This window comes from Halichoerus grypus, chromosome 6, assembly GCF_964656455.1.
Source record: "Halichoerus grypus chromosome 6, mHalGry1.hap1.1, whole genome shotgun sequence".
Taxonomy (NCBI): Eukaryota; Metazoa; Chordata; class Mammalia; order Carnivora; family Phocidae; genus Halichoerus; species Halichoerus grypus.
This window is the reverse complement of record NC_135717.1, coordinates 55,971,474-55,996,208: the sequence shown is the minus strand read 5'-3', so window position 1 is coordinate 55,996,208 and position 24,735 is coordinate 55,971,474. Positions and strand designations below refer to the sequence as shown.

General features: G+C 36.9%; 1 protein-coding gene across 1 annotated transcript in view; it reads left to right on the top strand.

The window, feature by feature from the left end:
- The window catches only part of CUBN (cubilin), a 265,371-nt gene that overhangs the window by 216,754 nt on the left and 23,882 nt on the right, over positions 1–24,735 (top strand). Inside the window, exons 57-59 of the mRNA XM_036097059.2 lie at positions 2,351–2,551; positions 5,009–5,138; positions 8,094–8,311. Of these exons, the coding sequence (XP_035952952.1) occupies positions 2,351–2,551; positions 5,009–5,138; positions 8,094–8,311 (549 nt within the window). The remainder of the gene's footprint in view (positions 1–2,350; positions 2,552–5,008; positions 5,139–8,093; positions 8,312–24,735) is intronic.

The window sequence follows — 24,735 nt, the reverse complement described above, 5'->3', positions numbered from 1 at the left end:
TGACAACTTACTACAGCCTGGCTTCCTTCACCTGTCAGGGGACAGCTGCTGATGTTTTCCAAGTTGGACATCTCAGGCTTCTTGTATTGACTCCCTCTTACTCAGTTACAGTTTGAACACATCTGATTGGCCTAGCTGGGTCCTACCTCCTATCTTGAAGTAATCAATAAGTCTATCAACAGTGCTCAGGATAGTGGGGTTCTATAAAAAATAACAATGACTATGATTATGGTCATCCATAGTATTATAATTTCTGGCCCAGCAATTCCACTCTTAGGTATTTACCCAAGAGAAATAGAAATTTATGCCCATGCTACTGTCCAGAATATAAAAGAACTCTTACAACTCAACAATAAAAGATGTATAACCTAATGTTAAAATGGCAATATATCTGAATAGACATTTCTTCAAAGAGGATATGCAAATGGCCAATAAGCACATGAAAAGATGCTTAGCATCATTAGTCATAGGGAAATGCAAATTAAGACCATAATGAGCTATCACTTCATACCCACTAAGATAGCTAAATAAAGACAGATAATAACAAGTGTTGATGAGGATGTGAGAAATTGGAACCCTCCTGAGGTGCTGGTGGGGTGGTAAAATGGTACAGTCTCTTTGGAAAATAGTCAGATCGGTCCTCAAAATGTTAAACATAGAGTTGCCATATGAGTCATCAATTCCACTCCTACTTAGGTACCCAAGAGAACCAAAGGTGTATATCCACACAAAACCTTGTACATGAACATTGCAACATTATTCATAATAGCCAAAAGGTAGAAAATGAACCAAATGTCCATTAATTGCTGAATGGATAAACAAACTGTGGTCTATCCACACAATGGAATACCATTCAGCCTTGGAAGGAATGAAGTACTGATGCATGCTACAACATGGATGAACCTCAAAAATATCATGTTAAGTAAAATCAGCCAGTCACAAAAGATTGCATATTATATGATTCTGTTTATATGAGATGCCCAGAATGGACAAATCCATAAAGATTGAAAGTAGGTTAGTGGTTGCCGAGGGCTGGGAGAGCAGTAAAGAGGGAGGACTAAATGGGGCATGATTGTTAATGAGGCAAGATTTGTCCCCAGGGGGCTGAAAATGTAGAATTGGAGAAAATGTCAGATACCCCAAGTGTCCTGGCACTTGGTGAATTGAAAACACCTTTCCAAAGGCCATTTGATAAACCTGAAAAAGAATCTTATCTTAGTACCAGTAACTCAGCTTCTAAAAATGTATCCTAATGAAATGAGAAACTTCAGCAAATATCTATGTACAAGAATGTTTCAACAGTATTTTTAATCAAAATAAGATGGAAAAGATAGAATTAGCAAGCAATAGGGGATTAATTGAACTTAATATGGTGCATCTATATGTTAGAATTTTATGTATGCATTTAATTCAATGTTTTAAAAGAATAATCACATAAAATACATGGTTATGTTATTTTATGTTAATAAAAATTAAGTTACAAAATATCATGCATAGTATGACCCCAATTAATGTTTTCACAGTATAATTAGCCTGTAAAAATGGCTGCATAAGGTGCAGTGATAAGTCTTTTCAATTTTTTGTTTATTGTGTTTTGTATTTCTCTTTGGACTGGGTCAGAGTATATATTTCTGTACATATAGAATCAGAAGACAAAACAATGATGAATATTTAACAGTCACTAAACTCAAGCTAATATTGTTTGTGTGAACATTTAAAAATATTGTTCAGTAAACATTAAGGAATTTCTAATTCTTTCTCCATGGTAGGAGTCCCTTATCTGTATATAAGTGTTAAGGCAGGGTTTTGCCAAAGCAATGCTGTTGACATTTTGGGCCGGGTGATTTTTGTGGCGGTGGGAGGACAGGGAGGTGTGCGGTTGACCTGAGCAGAGGAGTGTATTTAGCGGCCTCTGCCCCCATCCCCACTCCATGCCACTAGTACATCCCAATGTTACAGCAAAATCTTGTCTTCACATAGCACCAAATGTCCCTGGCAGGACATTTATATATCACTGAATTAAAGGAGCCATTTTATAAAGGAAGAAAATTCTGGATTATTTGAAAGCAGGATTTATCTATTATGAAGTTCTGTTTTCTCAGACCTGCGCTTGATTGATAACTAGGGTAAACACTGTTTCATCAGTGTTCTCTGTGGATGGGAACAGTAATTTATTTCAATCCATAAAGATTGAAAGTAGTGACTTAGCCAAAGAGCTCTTGACTCTCATTTTAATTTCTATGTAAATTGCATGAATCTTCATTACGTTTTTTTTGGTCTGAATATTTATAGCACTGATCACCCGTGTTGCTTTTGATTATAATGCTGGTCTTTTCTGTGCTCCATGCAGCTCGCTCAGCCGTAACCGGAAGCTGTGCCAACGATGGTGTTCACATTATCAGGGGTTCCAACTTCTCTTCCATGCCTTTTGCCACCATATGTGGAGATGAGATCCTGTCTCCTGTCACCATCCTAGGTCCCGTACTGCTCAACTTCTACTCTAATGCTCACACCACAGACCTCGGATTCAAGTTTAACTATAAGATCACCCGTGAGTAACCATGATGATAGAGTCTAGAATTTACTTCTTTTCTTGAGTAATTCCCATAAGGAGTTTTAATTGTGATTCGTACATCACCAGCTTGAAGACTCGGGCACTTTAAGGGGAAAAATGATCAAATAGATGCATGGTCCCAAAATACTCAGGCATTTTCTTTAAAAAAAAAAAAATTGGGGAGGACCTTCTTCATGAACTTTAGCTAGAACTACTCCTTGAAAATCAAATGGAAGATTGAGATTTATGTTGCTAATTTAAGTTAGAATGAATGTTCCTGCTGTCTTTAGTTGGTAGTACGTTATGTAAAGGTGTCTTTTTGGCCTGGACTATCCAGATGCCTGTCTCATTTCTCCAAGTCACTTTGCTAATGTGAAAAGCAGTATTTTATAAATTTAGAAAAAAATGGAAAATAATATCTTTATAATCTTCTGGTAGGAACGGACTTTTTGATAATATACACAAAGCACAAGGTCTAAAGGAAAAGAAAAGATTAACGTATTCAGCTATGTTATAATTTACAACTTTTCTATTTCAAAGGCAAAGTGAGAGGACAAGTCTTGGATTGAGCAAAAGCCTTTGTAGTTACTAGGATCTTTTCATTCTCTGTAGACAATTTAATTGTGTATTTGAAAATCATAGATTATATTTCCCTATTTTCAGTAATCTTTTCCTCTCCTGCAATAAGCATGGTTAGCTTACTGACCATTTTTACCACATCATCCCAGTTTCAGTGAAATGGGCACACACATCTGACAAAAGCTTTGTTTTGTTTTTTCTTTATTGGACCAAAGTCATTTACTAAAGTTAAATCATTTTCTTTCAAATAAATTACTGTTCCCATCCACAGAGAAGACTTGAAACTATTTATTCATGAAAAAGGCCTTTACACTTCATTCACATTAGCTGTTACCTGAGTCCTGACTCCATTTGGAAAGTGTGATTTTTTGTGGTTCCATAGGTCTGTGGGCACAAACAGAAGAGATTTGGGCACTGAATAGTCCTTCCCCTGGTTGTCTTGTTGAATAAAGAAGAGCATCGGTTTGTTTTATTCTTTTGGTACCACTGGTGTTTTGGAGACTTGCATGCTGCTTTATGATCTTCTACTCTTTAATCTCTCATTTTCCCAAAATACTGTATGTAAGGTTTACCATATCTACAATGAGAATGCCATTTGAAGAGTGTTGACATTAAGATTTCAAATCCTGACAAGGTACAAATTTGGGAGTTACTTGGGCATTGATAAGCTTTCAGAGACCACATAATTGTGTGTAAGCTGAAATAGAATAATGGCTACACAAATCTAACTTTTAATTCTCTACAGTTGTCCCCGGGGGTCTGAGCACATGAATACTTACGGGTGTATAGAGAAGAGCCTTCCTCGAAATGTGGGCTTACCTGAGGGAATATAAACAAACACACAAACAACCTTAAATGGTAGCCACAATTTGTTTATCATTTTTAAGAGATGTAAATGGAATATGTCCACTGACAGTATATAAACCATAGAAATATCATCAAAGTATACTAACATTATAATTTTAGAATCATAAAATAGAATAAACAGAAGCTTTTCTCACTGCAGTGAGTGGGGTGCTTTCCATCTTTGTGTGGCATAGTCTCATCCTCCTTATATGTAAAACCAAGCAGAAATAATCCTAATTTTATATTTTTTATAATGGGGTTTTATTGTCATTTTATGGCTATGGTTTTCTTGACTAATAGAAACAACTAACGGCTCTGGGCCGTTGATTGCTGGAGTCAGGGCGGGGGGTGGGACTAGCTTCCTTGTGCTTGCTGAGGACCAGTAATACAAATTTGGGCAAATAGAGTCCTTACCAGGCTCACAACTAAACGGAAATACAAAGGACCCCAAAGCTATGCATTTGAGCCCACAAAGGGAATTAAACTTGAAAGTTCCAAAAACTATTTCCAACACTTCATGTTATAATACTCTGTCTTGACAGAGGAAACTCTATATTTAAGATATTTAATTTATGTTAAAGATTTCCAGATCACAGTCCTTCCTGGGCCCAGATGCTCACAACTTGCCTTGGATTCTGCGTGCCTTTCTCAGCTATCTGAGAGTTATCTCCAGTTATCTCTGTCATCTCTCTCAACCTGTCAGTTAAATATAGGGAATGGACAGTTACACCCCAGCACGTGAAATATTCTCTCTCATTGTTTTCACTCTGGTCATTAATTTGACCCAGACTTATTCCATTGCAAGATGTTCCTTAAAATATTCTCTGCTGCTTCCATTCCCTTACTGTCTCTTCCCCCGACCTTAGTGGAAAAATCAGTATTATTTGTAAATAATGATGAAGGGAGATTTAAGTTCTTTAAGACAAATGGTTGGTATCTCTCTTAGGGAAAAAGGTACAATAGTAATGAATATCTCAAAATTATTTTTTCACACTCGGAGTAATAATTGTTCTCTGTCTTCTGTTGCAGCCTGTGGTGGAGTGTTCAACTTCTCCACTGGGGTCATCAAGAGCCCTGCCTATTCGTATTCGGACTACCCTAACAACATACACTGTTCGTACACCATCATCGGTAGAGATGACAGAGTGCTTCAGCTCAAGTATGTAAAACAAATGTACCTTCTTTACAGTCGATTCAGCTCGATTTACAGAAAAGATATTCCTTTACAATAAAGAACACTGATTCTTGCAGGAGGCATATAAGGGAACCTCGAGGAAGGGAGAGGGAAGTTCTTGTTTGGTAGTATAAATCCAGGAAATGGGTGTCCTGCCCTGCATGCAGGCCAATAGGGATTAAGGGGAAAAACACGCACTCCACCAGGGAAAATGAGAGTTTTAATTTTCCAACAGTTCCCAAGGAGCTTTGTATAATGGGTTGTAAAATTATAAGCCTGTCTTGGGAACAGCAAGAGAAAGTATTTGATTTCTTGGGCACTTATTATGCACAAGGAACTTTAATTGATACTTTCCATAATTCTCTTTTATTCTTTAAACAGTTATATGAGGCATATATTATTAAACCCATTTTACTGATGAGAAAATTGAAGCTCAGATGGGTCAAATTACTTTCTCAATGTGATATGCTATTAAATGAAGAGTCAGAATCTGAATTCACATCGTATTTTCTCCCAAAGCCATGTCCTTAATATTTCCCTATGCTATCTCTTGAAGGGCAAATATTTCCTGACTACTTAAGAAATGTATTTGTTCATGTATCAGAGCCCCTCTAAACTGGTGCTATATGATATTGCTTACATCATCAGTAAAACTCTCCCCTAATCCTACCTACTCCCCACAGGACTGATTAAGGGAATATAACCTCCATTATCAGTGATAAAGGTCAAAACCACATTCATCTGAGATGACGTATTTGTAACTCTTGTGTTTCAGTGATATACAGCATATGGCAGAGGGCTCCGAAATTCCATGTAGTTCACAGCAATCTAGAATTTTTTATAGGAGGTCGAGATGGGCTAGAATCTTTCTTACCTACCTCCCCACTAAATGGGGATCACTTTCATCCCTAAAAATCGTATACTCTCCACTGTTTGTCTCTAGGACCCTCATATGTCAAATGGGTCTTTGGACTGTTAAAGTCTCGTCCAGCCTGATTGGGTTCCTGTACCAGACAGTAAGTGGTCTAGAGGCTGGACCTTGAAGAAATCAGCAGATCCCTCCCTGGGACTATTTGTAAGGAAGCTGTGCCCCAAGGGCCAAAAAGTCCTTTAAGTCCAAGGGATAAAAGAATAAACAAAAAATGCCAGATGGTCCAGAGCAGGAGGCCTATGAAGGGATCACCTGCCTAGAATGGCAGTATAAGGGGTCATTCTTGTTACGTGCCATGGTGGCATGAGATTTGCTTCTACACGTGTAGGATTATAGGTGATATATATACTGTTTGTGTTTATAATGTATATTTCTGTTTCTTACGTGGGCCCTGGGCTCATCATAGTCAAAGTTCATATCAGCATGTTTGGAAAATTTATTATACTCTTTCTAAGAACCTACATTCTATAAAACAGATATTATCCCAGGCTTTACAGAAGTTGTAGACATTAGTAAAACATGAATTCTTCTACCAGTGTTCTCAAAGTACACTGGCAACATAAGCTTTGCTATCAATCGGCTTTTCCAGATAATCTTCTGTGCTCTGGAAAAATGATAAAAAATAAAAAGTCAAAACAGCTTTGAGTCCTCTTGGAAATGCAAATCTTTATCTTTCTTTATGGATTCATGTTGTAGAAAATAAGTGTGTTATCCAAGGAGAATAAAAAATGGATGTAGTATTTTTAGAAATTATCTAGCTATTGTCCTGTCCTCATCTTCTTTTACAAGAGCATTAAATATTACATGTGGTTGAAGAAAATAAAGAATTTTTCATCTTGTTCTTAACCATCAGTTTGAAAAAATTGAACTAATTAAAGCTTCATAAAATTTTACAGATCCTTTTTTTCTCAAGGCTCTTAAAAGGAATTTTCAAATCAGATATTTTCAAATTATTCTGTATTAAAGATTATTTATTTATTTATTTGAGAGAAAGAGAGAGAGGTAGAGACAGAGAGTGCAAGGAGGAGCAGAAGGAGAGGGGCAAGCAGACTCCGTGCTGAGCGCAGAGCCCTATCTCCCGACCCTGAGATCATGACCTGAGCCGAAATCAAGAGCCAGACACTTAACTGACTGAGCCACCCAGGAGCCCCACAAATTATTCTGTATTATATGTTATTATTGTAGCTGCTAGCAAAAAGAAAAAAAAAAAGCTGAGAAAGCAGAAGAACCTACAAAAATGAGGGCAGGATATCAAATAATTTAAACAGGTTTAAGAAAAAATAATTTATAATAAACCCATCCTAAAGCCCTAAAGATAAACCATGTAGAAAGCCTTGCTTGTTTGGGAACTCTGGGAATAGTTACTTAAAATAACAGAGCATAGGCCTTAGATTAAAGTATTATCTCAGGCCATAAAAGTGAAGTTAAGGATGTATCTGTCAGGGTAGTTATAAGTGGTAACAAACATGCCCAAGGCACAGTAGCTTAGTGAGTTTATTTCTCACCTGTATGAGTGTCCAATGTGCACTTAGCAGCCCAGGCTGATGGAAGCTTCATTTCTACGTTTGAATCCATGATCCATCACTGCAGTGGGAAGGCAAACTGAGTAGTAATTTTTTTAAAATGTCTTCCAAAAAGTAATAGGTATCACTCCTGCTTATATTTCTATGGCCATAGCAAGTCTTAAGGCCATGTAGAACCTCAGAGTGTGCACAGAAGGGCAGTTGTCCCAAATATCAGGAAAGCAGAGAGCTGGAGATGTGTGGTGAAGTTCCTGTAACAACTATAACAATCTTAAATGTGAATTTTTGCTTATAGCCATCAAATCAGTAAAATAGCATATTGTTTCTAGTATTTGCTATCAGGTAAAGCATGGATGTTCTGCTTCTAGCCTTTGACTTGTTTTGTTTGTTTGGTTTTGTTTTGTTTTTGTTTTTACAAGAATGAAGGGTATAATGTAATGGAAATTCAAATGGAGAACATCAGTATTAACAAGGTTCATTCTACAGGTTTAGTGACTTTGATGTGGTTCCTTCCACATTTTGCTCCCAAGACTACCTGGCAATTTATGATGGTTCTAACATCAGTGATCCCCTTCTTGGCAAATTCTGTGGTTCCGAGCTTCCACCAAATATTAGGAGCAGCAATCATAGTTTGCTTCTGGTATTCAAGACAGATTCATTTCAAACGGCAAGAGGTTGGAAAATATCTTTCTGGCAGACACTGGGTAAGAATTTGGGATATGTAAATCTGTTTTTCATGACTGTTACTTTTCTGCTTTACTTATTTTTTTTTTCACCTGACTAAAGTTGCTTTTCATTTAAATTTCAAAAAATATGTCACATAAAGTTTTGGTTTTAAAAATTATATATGATATATTTTGATTTAAAAAAATCACTCAACTAATATACCTCTCTGGTATACAAAGGTAAAGTCTCCCTACACAACCATCTCTCATGAGACCTGAACCTCGTTTTACCACTGATGGAAACGACAGAAGTTTAGCCTAAAAGCAGGCAAGGGCCCATCAAGAGAGAAGGCCTCATGACCTGTGTTGACTTTGTCCTTGAAATGATGAAGAGCCTTGGGAAAATTTTAAGTAAAAACCTCATGGCTTCTGGAAAGATGATAGTGGTAGCAGGGTGGAGGAAGATTGGCACAGGGGAACCCTATGACTTGAGAAGAACAAGCTCATTACAGAATTCCGGTTGGCAAAGGTTGAAGGTTCAAACTGACACAGTGAGAGGAGAAACAGAAGGAAAGGTAAGAATCTAAGAGAAACTGAGAAGGTAGAAGGCTGTAGATCACCCTCATCCCTCTGATCCAAAGCCAAGCTTACCTTAAGCTTTCTTTACATTTGATGTTTTACTTTTTTGTGCATTTTTTGAGGGAAGCAATTAGACATTTGTATTGTGAAAGCTTCCCAATAAAACATAGACATCATGACAAATTGTATCAGAAAACCACTTTGCTACCTATCCTACTTAGCTATATCAACAATCACTTGAAAGCAAGTCTCAGGGGCAGACAGGGAGTATTGCCTCAATAGAATTTGCCTAAGTGAAGTGGTGTACAAAACACAGAAGCTATTTTGAAAGAAAAATTCATTTTCCCTTGGAGATTTTTGCACAAAAGAACCCATACATTCTTGCCTTTAGCACAGACTTTAGAACCAAATGACATATATTTGCATTTGCTCTTGCTACCTGCTTTCAAGTTGTTTTTCTTTTTCCTAATATATTCTCCCATGACCATTGAAATAGTCTTATGCTCTCCACTGTTGTCATCTGCATGAAGTTTCCCGAGTGAGTCAGTCAGCGTTCCCTAGCCTCATTAATTACTGTTTTTCTGAGCTACAAAGAAGGCATTTGGACTTACTGTGATTTTACTGAACTAAAGTGGCACAGAAGGGAAAATCTTATATTGTCAAAGGCATTGTTCATGTTTGAGCACTGGGCTCTTTCAGTCAATTACTGTTTTCCTCTGGTCACAGTTCTACGAAGGGTTCAAGTGCAAGGAGCAGAAATGGAATGTCATTTATTGTGAGAGTGGTGTGATCACTGCATTTCATGATGACGACTTTTGCCTCTTTTTCCTCTTTATAAATGCTCTCAGACACTTGAAAATATCTAAGAAGTGATTTTGAGTAATCTTTAACGGTAATTTTTTTTTTTTTTGCTGGAAACCTAGGTGTTGCCTTTTTATATTGCTTTGGTCTCACAAAGCCTTCAAGACCACACATATAAGCCACACATATAAGTTTACTGATCATTCTGCAAAACTTTTCAATTTTGTTTTGTTTTTTTGTTTGTTTGTTTATGGTAAGGAAGTAGGGGAAGAGCAATTAAGAGTAGATTGAATTCTTTTAGTTATAGATCTGGATTAAAAAAAAAACAACAACTTAGACTTGACCACTTGGATGCACCTTTCACTTCTGTCTTATCCATTTAAAACCGCTGCACTTTCCCATAGAAAGGGGAGAGCACCTGTGTGGACCCAACAGTGAGTTTTCAATAGTCACATGAATTTTCTACAGTGGATGTCCAAAACTGTCAGTTCAGCCTGGAAAACAGTATTTTCACAGAGCAAATAATTGCGGTGAAGAGACCATTTTAGTCTGTGACATTCCAGTTTAGTTCATCTTGACTAACACACTAGAGTTTTGCAAATTTGCCATTTAGATGATACATTTGACAATACTTTATATACATCTGCTTCAATTTTTCAGAAGTCAGTGGAGAGCCCACTCATGTAACTATGTGATTATGAGGTAAACTCCTTCTTCATTTGTATTGCTAATGGGTCAGAACAAATTTGGGGCAAATATCCCATGGTTTGTTGTTAATTACTAAATATGTAGGGAAACTGAGTTTCATCCTTTCATGGAACTTCTGTATTAAAGAACCATAATGCATGGGATATAAGGTCCAGAGAAAGCAAGGCAGGCCCTTTATAAGGGCTAATATCTAACTATAAAGCGAATCTCCTTTCCCCCTGCACTCCTGCATTCCATGAATAATTGATCCTGAGAGAAGATGACCAGCAAAGTGATCATGCCAGGCATTAGGGATCTGTGAAACTCTGAAATTATCTGAGTGTTTTTCTCAGATGCCAAAGAACAATGTACACCAGAACAATGCCTTTGACAATATAAGATTTTCCCTTCTGTGCCACTTTAGTTCAGTAAAGAGAGTGAGCTTTTGTCTGATTGTCAGTGGTATCAAGGATCTAATAAAGTTTAAAAAGCCATCAGTCCTGTGGATTTGGCTGAAATGGGAATGCTATCTAGTGCAGAATTGACATTTATAAGTACCCTTTATTCTATTAATTTCTGCTTGTTGAGTTTTTGCCCCTCCTTGATTCCCAGGGGCTACTTTGGCCATGATTGTGCTTACATGTGTGTCTTGTGAAGCATTTCAGACTTGCAAACATGTTTTTAAACTTCCAAAGCCTCTGTTGCTTCTTCCTGTCCTGGTCTCATGTCAGAGTGCTGCTCAGTCAGTCTTATTCATGACATGCTCATCACATCAGACACCAAGCTTCTAGCTATTTGATTAGATCGGGGATTTAAAGTACATAATTTGTGTAGTACCGTGGTAGTTCCATTTGTTTTTTAAAGTAATGTGTTTATAACACTTTAGCAAAATGTCAGGGTCAGAAACTGACCCTGGACTGAGTAGGTGTGAGATTGGTAGGCCTTTGGATCAGTGAGTAGCCAAGGAGAGAGTAAAGAGTGACCCTTAAGGATGACATGTCCTAGAAGGACAAGGATGTGATGTCACCCTGGAGACTATGGCAATATCATGACAAGGGGGCGTCAGTGACTAGAGACTGGAGACACTGGATGTGTGACTAAAGCTCCCAGCTCCCTCTTGTCCACAGTCCATGTGCGGAGGATGAGGGCCACTGCCTGTCCCTTCCTCGGGTAAATGCCATATAGGGAAAAGTCAGGTGGCAGTACAGTCAGACTCACAGACCTTGCTGTGAGGCAAAGGCAAAAATACCAAAGTACATGTTTAACAAGGACAAAATAAATCGTGCTCCACAAAGATGGAAACGTGCCCAGATGGGAGGGGCTGTAGACCAGAAAGCAGGTGACCATGACCTAATCGTCCCATTACATCATTGCCCGGTAAGATGCTTTAGAAAAGCCCTTTAGCATGTTTGAGCTCAATTTTTATCCGCTAAAAAAAGATCAGTTTGAAAAATTACCACTATCTTTCTCTTAAGAATACAATGGGAATGAAGTAGCTAATTCCTGTAAAGTTCCTTAGATGTCCAAGAGGAAGACTGTTACGTTATCAGAAAATAATGCTGTGGTCTTGGGCTTCTGTAAAGCTCCATGAGCTGCCCCACCCTATCTCTGGAGTATGTACAGCTGGGGTCATTATCATCAATAGGACCCCCCCATGGAGCAATGATTGTTTTGTTCATTCTTACTCACTTTGCACTGAAGTCTAACCAGCAAACCCTAAAGTATGCTTTATAACCTAAATCTGAAATCAAAAGCTAAATTTTTCACGTATTGATACTCCATCGATAGTAATAGGCTGTGTGAATGCATTAAAGAATAAGTGGACACATTGCACCTACTTAACAATTAATTCTCTTATATGTAATGTAAATGATACACTATACATTGTCTTGTATCGAGATGTGCCTCCTTCTCAATCATGGTTCATATAGTTCCACTATGACTCAGGGTAGTAAATTGGATCACTTTCATCCTCAGAGAATTGGTTGGGAGTATTAGGTCAGACTGAACCTCTGGGTCATGTGTGTCTGGCCCTTGGATGTTTGCCTACTGCCATAACATCTGGAAGATGTCTCTCTGACATGCTAAAGGAAGGCACTGGGAGCAGTGGGAGGAAGCTGAGGGAGTTGAACCAGAGGGGACAAGAGAAGGAAAGGGGAGACTGACAAAGGCAGTGGGATTCTGCAGCCCCAAAGATGGAAAATATGGTCAAAACAGATGGAGAAAAATATACCAACATGTCAGAATCAGACTCTGGTTTCTAGTTATTTTTTCAGTTTCAGTTTTGGTGTTACGTTTGGACTTTGAGAGGCATTCTAAAATTCTGTAGCTAGACGGTAAAAGAATAAAGTTAAGAACATTCAGTGACTCTGAATACTGATGTGTATGTTTCCATGTGCTTCTTAACAGCCTGATAAAACTGCCAAACCGTATTACTTTTACAAGTACAAGTGCAGTAAGAGTGTTGAGTTATAACTTGAATAATTTTATAAATCACTGCTCAAGTAATTCTCAGTTTAGCAGTAACGGGGGTATTACTTGAAAGCAATGGTGTTTGTTCTCTTAATGTCATTTGCTCTCTCTGATGAAGTCTGAGAATGAGATGAGCTGAAATTGTACACCCATTTGCAGAAAACTAGACTGAGCTTATTTCCGCCCTTTTTAAGCCTTGTAACTTTCACTGGTGATTGGATTTCCCTTGAGAGATACAAAGACAAGGTTATCTGCAGTTTCTTCTTTGTGGGTTTTATTGAAAAGGGTTTTTTGCTGAGCAGAGCATGTGGGGCTACAGTAAAGAAAACAGCAATGCTTAGTTCACCAAAACCTTACAAAAGCAAGTAGACAGGAGTAAAATTCCAGATCAGCAAAAGGAAAGGAAAGATTTTTATTAAAATATATTCCAACATCAGAATCTATGCCCCCTCCCCCTGGAATGACCCGTTTGAAAAGTAGGGCTGTTGTTGGGGAAAAATAAAACCAGATGGTATTATGGAGACCAAACTGAGTGACAAAATTGAGTTAGTGGTAAATCATAAGCTAACACTGGAAAACATTCGGGTGAACAAGAGCTGGGAAGTAATTATCCTGCATTAACTTAAGCCACACCAGCCCTCCTCAAAATGGAATCTAGTCTTATCTCAGATGTTCTCAAAGCCGGGTGTTTTGAGTTAAATTATTTGTAACCACAGGTTCCCTATAATAATAATAATTATCCTTACTCGGATCAGCTTGACTTTGATGTAGTGTTTGCAGGAGCATAAATGCAAACTATCTCTGGCTAGCAATAAACATTAAAAAAAAATTCTTTGGTTGTAAATCAGTTGTTTAGAAATGAAACATCATTAGGGCCATGGGACTCTATTCTTCTTGTTGTCGTGATATACAAAAAATCTATTAATTTTGTGGTAATTGTACGTTCTGCTCTCTCCCAAATGAAGACATCGCAAAGTCCCAGGGCATAATGACAGTGACCGCCTGTCCCCGAGCATCCACTATGTGCTAGATGTAGGAAAGAGGCTTTCCCTAGATGGTCTCATCTAATCCTCACAACTGCCCATGAGACAGGGATTATCCCATTTTACAGAGGAAGAAATAAGAAGTGGAGAGATTAAGTAATTTGTCTGTGGTCAGAATGTGTGTAAGAGGCAAAGCCAAGCTTTGAGCCAGGTTTGATTGTCTCCCAGATTCACCCTTTTCCTAATCAACTCCCATCACCTCTGGGGCAGTCAGTAAACATAGCCAGGGGTGAAGAGGGATCCTGGGGTGAGTTTTCTGAAAGGCAGGTCATTTCTTTAGTGCCTTTTTGGCCTAGATAGAGCTACTTTTCTCCACTTTCATCTTCTCCTTGATACTGCCGGCTTTCTAGTACCAGCATTCCAAGTTGTACCTAGCTCCGAATAGTGTATTTGCTCGTATGCTACCACTATGTAAATAGCGTGTATAGTACAGCAGTCGCTGTTCTCTTGTATTTATAATATTAATATTTGTGTCATAATTTTATATTATAAAACAGTTATATTTATATTATACTCTGCCATGTTATATTTATAATATAAATATTGTGTAATATGTATATATTTATATAGATATATGGTATATCTTATATATCTATAGTGTTTATATTATAAATAGTGTTGATATTTACATGAAATACATATGTATATGTAGCATATATGTATATGTAATACACATACAATATATGCATATTATAGCTCATAATACATAATATATTAATGTAATTCTAAAATATATATGCAATAAAATCACATATCTTTCTGATGTTGACAAATACCAGACAAATGTCACATCTGTTTTATTGGCTTTGCATGGCATATTGATAAAGAATTAGCACAGTTAAGTGGAATATAGTTGCCTTGGAATGTAAGGGTAATAGATCTCTGTATAACAAATAAAACCCTCTAGTCCAAAATTATGGCTTCCAATTTAGTAAAATTCCTCACCACAGGATTCTAACAAAATGAAGGAATTTGGGCATTTATTTTTATGATACAACCCTGATTGGTACTCTCTTAATAAAGATTAGTTTATGAATTGGGCAACTAAGTCACAAAGACATTACATAACTTGCCAAGGTCACTTAGCAAGTCTTGAGCAGAACTGGGAAAGGAATCCCTGTCTCCCCTTTGTCTCCACCAAAGTAATAAAAGTTGAAATATCCATAGCACAGTGTAAGCTAATATCTCAGCAAGAACAAAAACATAGTTCTGTGTCCCTGTTTAAATTGTTATTTTTTAATTTTTTTTAAAGATTTTATTTATTTATTTGACAGAGAGAGACAGTGAGAGAGGGAACAAGTGGGAGTGGGAATGGGAGAGGGAGAAGCAGGCTTCCCGCTGAGCAGGGAGCCCAATACGGGGCTCGATCCCAGGACCCTGGGATCATGACCTGAGCTGAAGGCAGACGCTTAACGTCTGAGCCACTCAGATGCCCCGAAATTGTTATTTAAAAGCTATGGGAATCTGGGTCTGGTTTTATGAATTCCACCTCTTCTATATCGAAATCTGTCTTATGACTGAAGAGCACGTTGCTTTTAAGGCTTCTTTCTCTAAGCAGAACATTTTTTTTTTCTTTCTAAGCAGAACATTTTAAAAAAAATTTATAACTTCTGATTTTGTAATTGTCAATGTTAAGTAAATAAAGTCATAGTTCTTTTATTTTTTATTGAAGAATAGTTGACATACAAATATTGTATTAGTTTCAGTTGTACAACATAGTGTTTCAATATTTATATACATAACAAAATGGTTACCATAATAAGTCTAGCTACCATCTGTCACAATACAAAGTTATTACAATATTATTGACTATATTCCCTATGCTGTGCATTACATCCCAAAGTCTTACTTATTTTATAAATGAAAGATGGTACTTCTTAATCCCCTTCACCTATTTCGTCCAATTACCCCACTCCTGTAACCATTCATTTGCTCTCTGTAAGTCTGTTTGGTTTCATTTGTTCATTTATTTTGATTGTAGATTCAACATGGAAGTGAAGTCATATGGTATTTGTCTTTCTCTGTCTGACTTATTTCACTTAACATTATACCTTCTAGGTCCATCCATGTTGTTGCAAATGGCAAGATTTCATTTTTTATGGCCAAATAATATTCCATTGTGTGTATATATGTATGTACGTATTTGTGTATGTAACATCATCTTGATCCATTCATCCATCTAGGGACATTTACTTTGATTCCCTATCTTGGCTATTGTAAATAATGGTGCAGTGCACATGGGAATGCCCATGTCTTTTCAAATTGGTGTATTCATTTTCTTTAGATAAATACCTAGAAATGGAATTGGTGGATCATGTGGTAGTTTTATTTTTAACTTTTGGAAAAATTTACTGTTTTCCACAGTGGCTGCACCAATCTCCATTCCCACCAACAGTGCAAGAAGTTTGCCTTTTCTCCACATCCTGGCCAACACTTACTGTTTCCTGTCTTTTTGATAATAGCCATTCTGATAGGTATGAGGTGTAAGTCATACGTCTTTGAGATAGTGGAGCTGGCACATGAATGTATCCTGTATTTTACAAGTGATTAAATTTGCTCTGCTTGCTGAAATCTAATACTCAGAGATTAAATTTACTTAATAGAACGTCATTTATCATTGCAAATTTTTAGCTAAAGAAGCATTTTCCTATGAAAATACTACCTCTTAAGCAATGTTTTAAATCTTTCAGTGGTATTTTTATTGTTATCCTGCTAATTGTTTCTTGGCAATCAAATGTGTGCTAAAAATCAACTAACTTAGCTTTAAAAACAGGTTAATCCATAGGACAAACATGTTATTTTGTTAAAAAATATATAAGTACATACGTACATGTACATAGACATAATGTGTACATAATATAACAACTCTACAAATCAAGAAATATATTTAACTCCAAGAATTCCCCATGTAAACATATGCTAGATGCAAAGATCCATCTAATAACGATTTACATTTTCTATTCATTCCTTCATTGTTTATTCAACAATATTCACCAGCTACTTGCTGTGCAGGCAATGAACTTCTCCCTGAAATACAAAGATGAACTGAACAAGGTCCCTACTCTTGAGAGGTTCATTCAAGTAGATGAGTTAGTAAGTAATCGTACATTTGGTGTAATAAATGCTTTTCGACAGAAGTATGTGCAAAGGGTAGTGGAGGCAGAAAAGAAGGGACCTGTGGTACTCTGGTGTTGAATAAAGAGGACACGGGATTGTTAGAGAAAGCATCGCAGAGCATGTAAATCCTGAATTGTAGTGCGATTTTTAAGAGTGTAAGCTCTGGAGCAAGACTTCTTAGGAACAAACCCAGTTCATGTCCATCCCAACAGGTTTGACCCTGGACACTTTACTTTTCCTCTCTACATCTCGAGGATCTCCTCTGTGAAATGGGCACACTAATAGTGACTACCTGAAAGGGTTGTGGTGAGATTAAACTAAAACATTTCCCTGGCACTCATTAAGCATGTCGTAAATTTCAGCCATAAAGAGTAGTAACTTGGAAGGATGAGAAGACACTCATTGGGAAAACATTCTGTAGGGAAGGAAAAGCATGTACGAAGTTGCAGGTGCATCCCATTTCAGAGGCTATAGACTGACCTGCACATCATTTGGTAATGCTTTGGAGAATGATAGGAGCTGAGACAGCAGAGATAGACAGAAGCTACGTGCAGAGGGCACCGTACACAGGTAGAAGGGAACCATGAGTTGTTTTGAACTGGAGAGTACTATGATCTAATAGGTTCATTTTAAAGAGCACATCCTAGCACCTGTATGGATGGTGTTTTGAAGTAGGGACAGCATTTTATGCAGGGAAAAATTAGGAAAGTATTACAGTTGTTTTGGCAGGGCATAATGAGAGCAGTGTGAAAATAAAAAATGTAGAGAGATGTAGAATCAATGGGACACAGGGGTCTTTGAACAAGGTAGTGTCGCTCTCTGGTGATACCGCTATCCAAATACAAAATTGCCAGGAAAGGATCAGGTTTTGTAGGAGAAAATAATAATTTTGGGTTTGGGTATGGAGATTTTGGTGCATTTAAGACATCCAGCTCATGTTCTGTAGTTCATCAGATAGAAGAATTAGAAGCTTAGTAGAAATATCTGGGATAGAGTTTTGCTTGTTTTTACCTTGAGGCAATGCCGTGTGGCACATACACACTTAAAATTATTATATATTCCTGGTGAACTGACATGTATCATTATGTAATTTTTTTGTAAATGCTTCTTGTCTTAATGTCTACTTTTTCTAATTAGTATCACTTCCCTAGCTTTCTTTCGTTTGTGTTTGCTTGGTATAGTTTCCAACCTTTTAAACTTTTCCTATCCTGAAAAACATATTTAGGTTCTGTTTTGCTTTGCCTTTCAATTTGAGAATTTCATATATTTTCAACTAACTAAATCACCAACATTATTGGATTTAAATAGACCCATTGTGTTGTTTGTTTTCTGTTGGTCCTACCTGTTCTTAGATTCCTTTATCCTTTTTTTGGCTTTTTTCTTTAATTAATCAGTTTCTGTCACTCTCCTTTTTAAATCATTGCTTATACATTCTGTTCCTCTTCTTTAAGTGATTACCTTAGAGATTACAACATTCATCCTTGACTCACTGGCATCTATTTTAAAATTAGTCCTTTCACCACTTCATAATAAGTATAAGGAGCTTAGAACATTTTAAATCTGTTTATCTACTTCTTGTCTTTTGTGCTATTAATGTCAGTTGTTTCAACTCTACAAAACATAAAACATTTTTATTGCTTTATGCAATTAGTAATTATGTGTATTATCATTGCTGTTTTTTTTTTCTTCCTCAATTTCTCTGCCTCCTTATGGGACCAATTTATTTCTTTTTGAAGAATTCTCTTTCGTGATTTTTTTATTTGTTGGAAATCTTCTGGTAAAAACGTTTTTGGTTTTGGTTTTCCTGAAAATGGGGTTAGTCTGTCTTAAATTTTGTGGGATATTTTCCCTGAATATAGAATTCTAGTGTGGCATTTATTTTCATTCAGCAATTTAAGACGCTACTCCTCCATTTTCATCTGATTTCTAACATTTAGTTAGAAAGTCATTGTACTTTCTCTGTGCCCATACTTTGGGGGCACTCCTATCCCCCATCATCCCATTGTAGAGTGCTGTATTCTGTAGTGAGCTCTCTCTCTCTGTGTGTATGTATGTGTGGGTTAATTTTCGCCATTCTGCTAGCTGTGTATTAATATCTCACTGTGGTTTCAATTGGCATTTCCCTAATGGTGAACAATTTTCATGTGCTTTTTTTTTGGTCATGTGTGTGTCTTTTTTGGTGAAATATCTGTTCATATCTTTTGTCCATTCTCTAATTGGACTGTTTGTTTTTCCACTGTTGGATTTTGACAGTTCTGTATATACCCTCATAGTAGTGTTTCTAGGGTATGTGGTTTGCGAATATTTTCTCCCAGTTCATAACTTACCTTTTCATCCTCTGAACAAGACCTTTCTTAGAGTAAAATGTTTAAGAGTAAAATGTTTAACTTTTATAAAATTTAATTTATCAATTTTCCTTCTTAAATATCATGCTTTTGGTTTCTAAGAACTCTTTGCCTATCCTGAGGTCCTGAAGATTTTCTGCTATGGTTTCTTCTAAAAGTTTTATGGTTTTATGGTTTACATTTTTCATTTATGTCATTTATGTCTTTCATTTAAGTCTCAGCTCATTTTTGTTTAAGGTCTGACGTTTGGATTGAAGTTAGTTTTTTTTTTGCCTCTCAATGTCCAGTTGCTCTAGCAATATTTGTTAAAAAGACTATCCTTTCTCCACTGAATTGTGTTTGCAGCTTTGTAAAAAAAAAAAAAAAAAATCAGTTGAGCATACTTGTGTGCATCTATTTCTGTGGTTTTTTTTAAAGATTTTTTATTCATTTGAGAGAGAGTGAGCCAGAGCATGAACATGAGCAGGGAGAAGGAGCAGAGAGAGAGGGAGCCTGCCAGAGTGTCTGGATCCCAGGGCCCCAAGATCATGACCTGAGCTGAAGGCAGACGCTTAACGACTGAGCCACCCAGGTGCCCCTATTTGTGTTTTCTATTCTATCCCATTGATCTATGTGTCTAACTCTCCACCAGTGTCATACCGTCGTGATTATTGTAGCTCTATAGGAAGCCTTAATATCAGGTGGAATGATTCATCCAACTTTATTCTTCTTTGTCAAGATTGTTTTAAATATTCTAGGACCTATACTTGTCAAGATTGTTTTAAATATTCTAGGACCTATAGTTTTCCATATAAATTTTAAAGTAAGCATTTTAAAATATAAACAGAAAGATCCTTCTGGGGTTTTGATAAGAATTGCATTAAACCTATGCATCAACTTAGGAATAATTGACATCTTTACTATGTCAAGTCTCCCAATCTATGAATATGTATGTCTCTCCATTTAGTTAAGTCTTCTCTGATTTCTTTCATCATTTTGTAATTTTTAGCACACAGATCCTATATATGTTTCATGAAGTGAGTACCTAAGGATTTCATTGTCTTTGGAGAAATTGTATTTTTACTTTTATTTTTTAAACTTTTTATTTAAATTTTAGTTAGTTAACTTATAGTGTACTATTGGTTTCAGGGGTAGCAGTTGTATTTTTAATTTTGGTTTCCACATGCACATTATTAGTATATAGAAATGTGCCTGATTTTTGCATATTGTCCTTATATTTTGAGTTCTGCTGAACTCACTAGTTTTAGGAATTTTTATGTAGATTCCTTGGGATTTTCTACATCTGAAAATAATGGCAATTTTATTTCTTCCTCTCCAGTCTGTATATATAATTTTTCTTGCCTATTAACTGGCAAGAATTCCAATACTATGTTGAGTAAGAGTGGTGAGAAAAAATATCCTTGCCTTGTTCCTGATCTTAAGATGAAAACATTTAGTTTTTCACCATCAGGTATCATGTTAGCTGTAGGTTTTTGTAAATGCTCTGTATCAAGTTGAGAAAATCCCTTTCTATTCCTAGTTTGCTGAGAGTTTTTATCATGAATGCATGTTGGATCTTGTTAAATCCTTTGCTGCATCAATTGATATGATCATATTATTTTGCTTAGCAAATCATTTTTAAAATTTCAAAGTTAGAATGATTCGAATGAAATGCCCTGGGACTGATGATGCATACGTAAAGTAATATCTAAATAATGCAAAATTAGTAAAAAGATAATGATAAAATTCTCCTAAGTTTGTTATACACTGTATTGCTCTTTTTCTAGTGACTATAGCTGCTGATTAGTTGCTGGAATTACCTTTCTCTTAGTATTCTCGTTTTATGCTTCCCAAATATTACCAGACTAAATACACAATCTAAGTTAAATTAGGCTGGGCCTCAAATTAGGATTTTTTAAATGAGTCAAATTGAGTGATGTTACTAAAAACAAACAAGAACAAAACACACAATTCATGTTACAAAACCCGTTATGTTGTTTTTGTAGCATAACATATATATATATATATAATACCTAAAAGGTTACACGTGTTTGAAGTTAGAGAGTAGAAAAATAAATCCAATTTGTTTTTAGAGAAAAAGAGCATGTTCATCTTTAACATAGGTGAATTTTTTTAAAAATGAATTCTCGGCTGTAGGGCAATTGAATAATGCAGCTTTGAAAATCACAGCAAGATTTATTCAGAGAAAGGATTATGGAGCTCTAGCCCTGTGTCCTGTGTGGTAGAAAGGAAGCTATCCTGGTGCACCCCCATTTCCCTAAAGCACCAACTTTAAATGTGTTTGTGTTCTGTTTCCTGTGCTTTGGTCGGCTTCCTTCGACTACCACCGGCTAAAGCTCCAGCTGGCTCACTGGGGAACAGGAAAATGCCCAAAGTCGGGCCAGTCTTTATCTGTAAGGATGGCTTGCCATTCACCGTGTGTCCAAGTAGTGACTGTCCAGAGACAGATAGAGATCCTATCTAGAGGACTTCAATAAAACGTCAGCCACAAACATGTCCATTCTCATGATAACTATTTAGAAATGAACCTGTCTCCACTAAAGGCTTCAAGATGTTTTCTCTTAGGTAATAGAACTATTTTTCTTTGTCAGATTTATCTTGGCTTGAGCTTCACTCTGAAGTTGAATTATTGGAGGGAAATAATTTAGGATTCAGTTACTGATTTTTAATTCAGTAGACTCTATCCACATATCACTGCTTACTATGGGTTTATATTTCCAATACTTCTTTAGACAAACATTTTCTTTCTCTAAAGAAGTAGCTCTTTTGTAAGAAGTGTTTCCAATTTTAGGGAAGACGGTTAGAGTGACATTTGTTCTCGCGCACAGGGAGTGTCTCATGACAGAACATGACTGATGAAGGAGGTGCTGATGGATGGGAGTTTGCTGGATGGTAGAATGTGTGTAGTAACAAGGAAGATGATGGATTTATGTGCTAAACATGTCAAGGTTAAGGGCTGATATTGGTTAGAAAGGGCAGGAGGGAAATTTAAATATATCAATATAACAAATGAATATTAATGTCTTGTATATGAAACTATTTCATGATCGCAGAATTTTTTCTGATATATCCTGTTATTGTTAAAATATAGAAATATAGAACCGGTAATGTGGCAAAGCGCTTTTTGGTAAAGGATCCTTCTTTTGTTAATATTCACCTCTATATTTCCCCAAAGACATACATTTATAGATCCATTTGCTGTAGGGGGAGCAGAAGCAAAGAGCAGTTGCACTATGTTTAAATATTAAAGTGGGGGAATTAGAGCAATTATAACCATTTCCTGCACCAAACAGACACTGAAAGGGGTTTACTCATATAATGTTATACCTATATCAATTATTTGACTATGCACTCATATAGTATATTACTCATATAATATTATTCAAATATAATATGAATTATATAGTTCATTCACATAATGTTATGCTTACCTCAAATATTTGAATATTTTGGCCAGGATTGTCTGATAATAATGTTAATTCTCCTTTTTTTTAATTCCGTGTATATATTCTATGAATTAAGCAATGTGCTCTATTATAGTTTAATAACTCAAACAAGGTGTTTGGGTATTGATCAGCTATGGCCACAGTAATGTTGTATAACAAACCAGCCGAAGTTCAGTGGCTTATCCCTCTAGCATTTATTTTTATCACTGATGGGTTGGCAGACTGGTTTGTCTGCCTGTTCCGGGCTACGGGTTGATTGATTTCACAGTTCAGGCTGGGTCCAGATCTGCACTATGTGAATCCACTTTCTCTTCCATCAGCAGCTACCTAGGAAATGAGCTCTTGGTGAATGGAGCACGGGAGCTTGAGCCGAAAAACACAAAGCCCCTTTAAGACCTCTTCCTACTTCAAAACCATTAATATTCTGAGACTTCATGCCAGTCACTTGGCCAAGCCTAACATAAGTGGACAGAAAAGCATACTCTGTCTATTCTAATGTACTGCGAAGAGAGGGGCTAGAGAATTAAGGGTCGTCCAACCTCCCAGTCGGTCTGTGCCAGCGCACACCATCGACTTTTGGGTTCTTGCTTTCGGGTTCCCTGGAGGAGGGTGTGTGTGCCTTATGACATCAGTATAGGAGCAACGCAATTGGATAATAAGTGTGTATAATGGCGCCACTGTACCCACATACAATCGTCATCTTGCCCTTGTTAATTTATTAGTAATAGTTAATAAATAAGTGGTGATCAGGTAGTCTGAACTTTTAAAAATAACATTTAATTTTTAAAGCTGATGCATTCATAGACTAAAGCCCAACAATACCAGTTTCTGGTATACAAACCTCCAGCTCTTTGCTGCCCTTGCTGCCTCCAGACCAGACTGTGGCCATGTCTTCTCTCCTGGTCTTGTCTCCTCCAGTCCCATACCCTTCCATGTAATGCTACTACCAGATACATTTTTAGATCACAATTGTTTAGAAAGTACATTCCGACCCTATCACTCTTCTAATCAAAAACCTTTCAGGTAGATCCCCATTATCCACAGAATAAAATCTCAAGGTCAGTTCTATGATCTGACAGATGAGGCCCTCTGCAGAACAGCCTAGCCTGTTTCCCAATCTTCTTGCCCTTCACGGACTCTATAGTGTTCACTAACAGAATCATGCTTTCCTATGCATATAATGTAAATTCTTGTCCACTGCATCTTTGGTTATGAGGTTCTTTCCACCTGGGATTGCCAATACCGATCCCATTTCTACATGGTCTTGTCCTGTTTATCCTTCAAGACCCGAATCAAATGTCACCTCTTCCTTGGACATTCTACATCCTCATAGCCTGAAGTAATCTCTCCCTTCCTACAAAACTCACAAGACTTTCCTGCCTCTTTTATGGTACCTGTTGTTTTATTTTTTTTCCTAAATTGTATTATTATTATTATTTATCTATGTCTTATCACTGCTGTTGGACTACCATTTATCTTTTCCCACCTCAATACTAAATATGTTTCCTTGACTATTAAAACAATATTTAATGGGGCACCTGGATGGCTCAGTTGGTTAAGTGTCTGACTCTCGGTTTCAGCTCGGGTCGTGATCTCAGGGTTGTGAGATCGAGCCCCACATCAGGCTCTGCACTCATGGGGATTCTGCTTGTGATTCTCTCTCTTTCCCTCTGCCCCTCACCCCCTGTGGGCTCTCTCTCTCTAAAATAAATAAATCTTTAAAAAAATTTTTTTGAAGATAAAAACCCCAATATTTAATACATAAATACATTTGTCAATGTATTAGTACCCTGAGTCATTGTTCTTCCCGGATCTGCATGTCAATCAGGTTAAGTGGTTTTCTTAAGTAACAATCAGTCCACACTGGATATATAAGCACTGCAAACTCCAGTTCTTTTTTTAGGTTGCAGGCTTATTTCATGTGAGCAGAGTCATTAGCCATATGTGGTTCAGCACTGGGCATTACTTTGGTT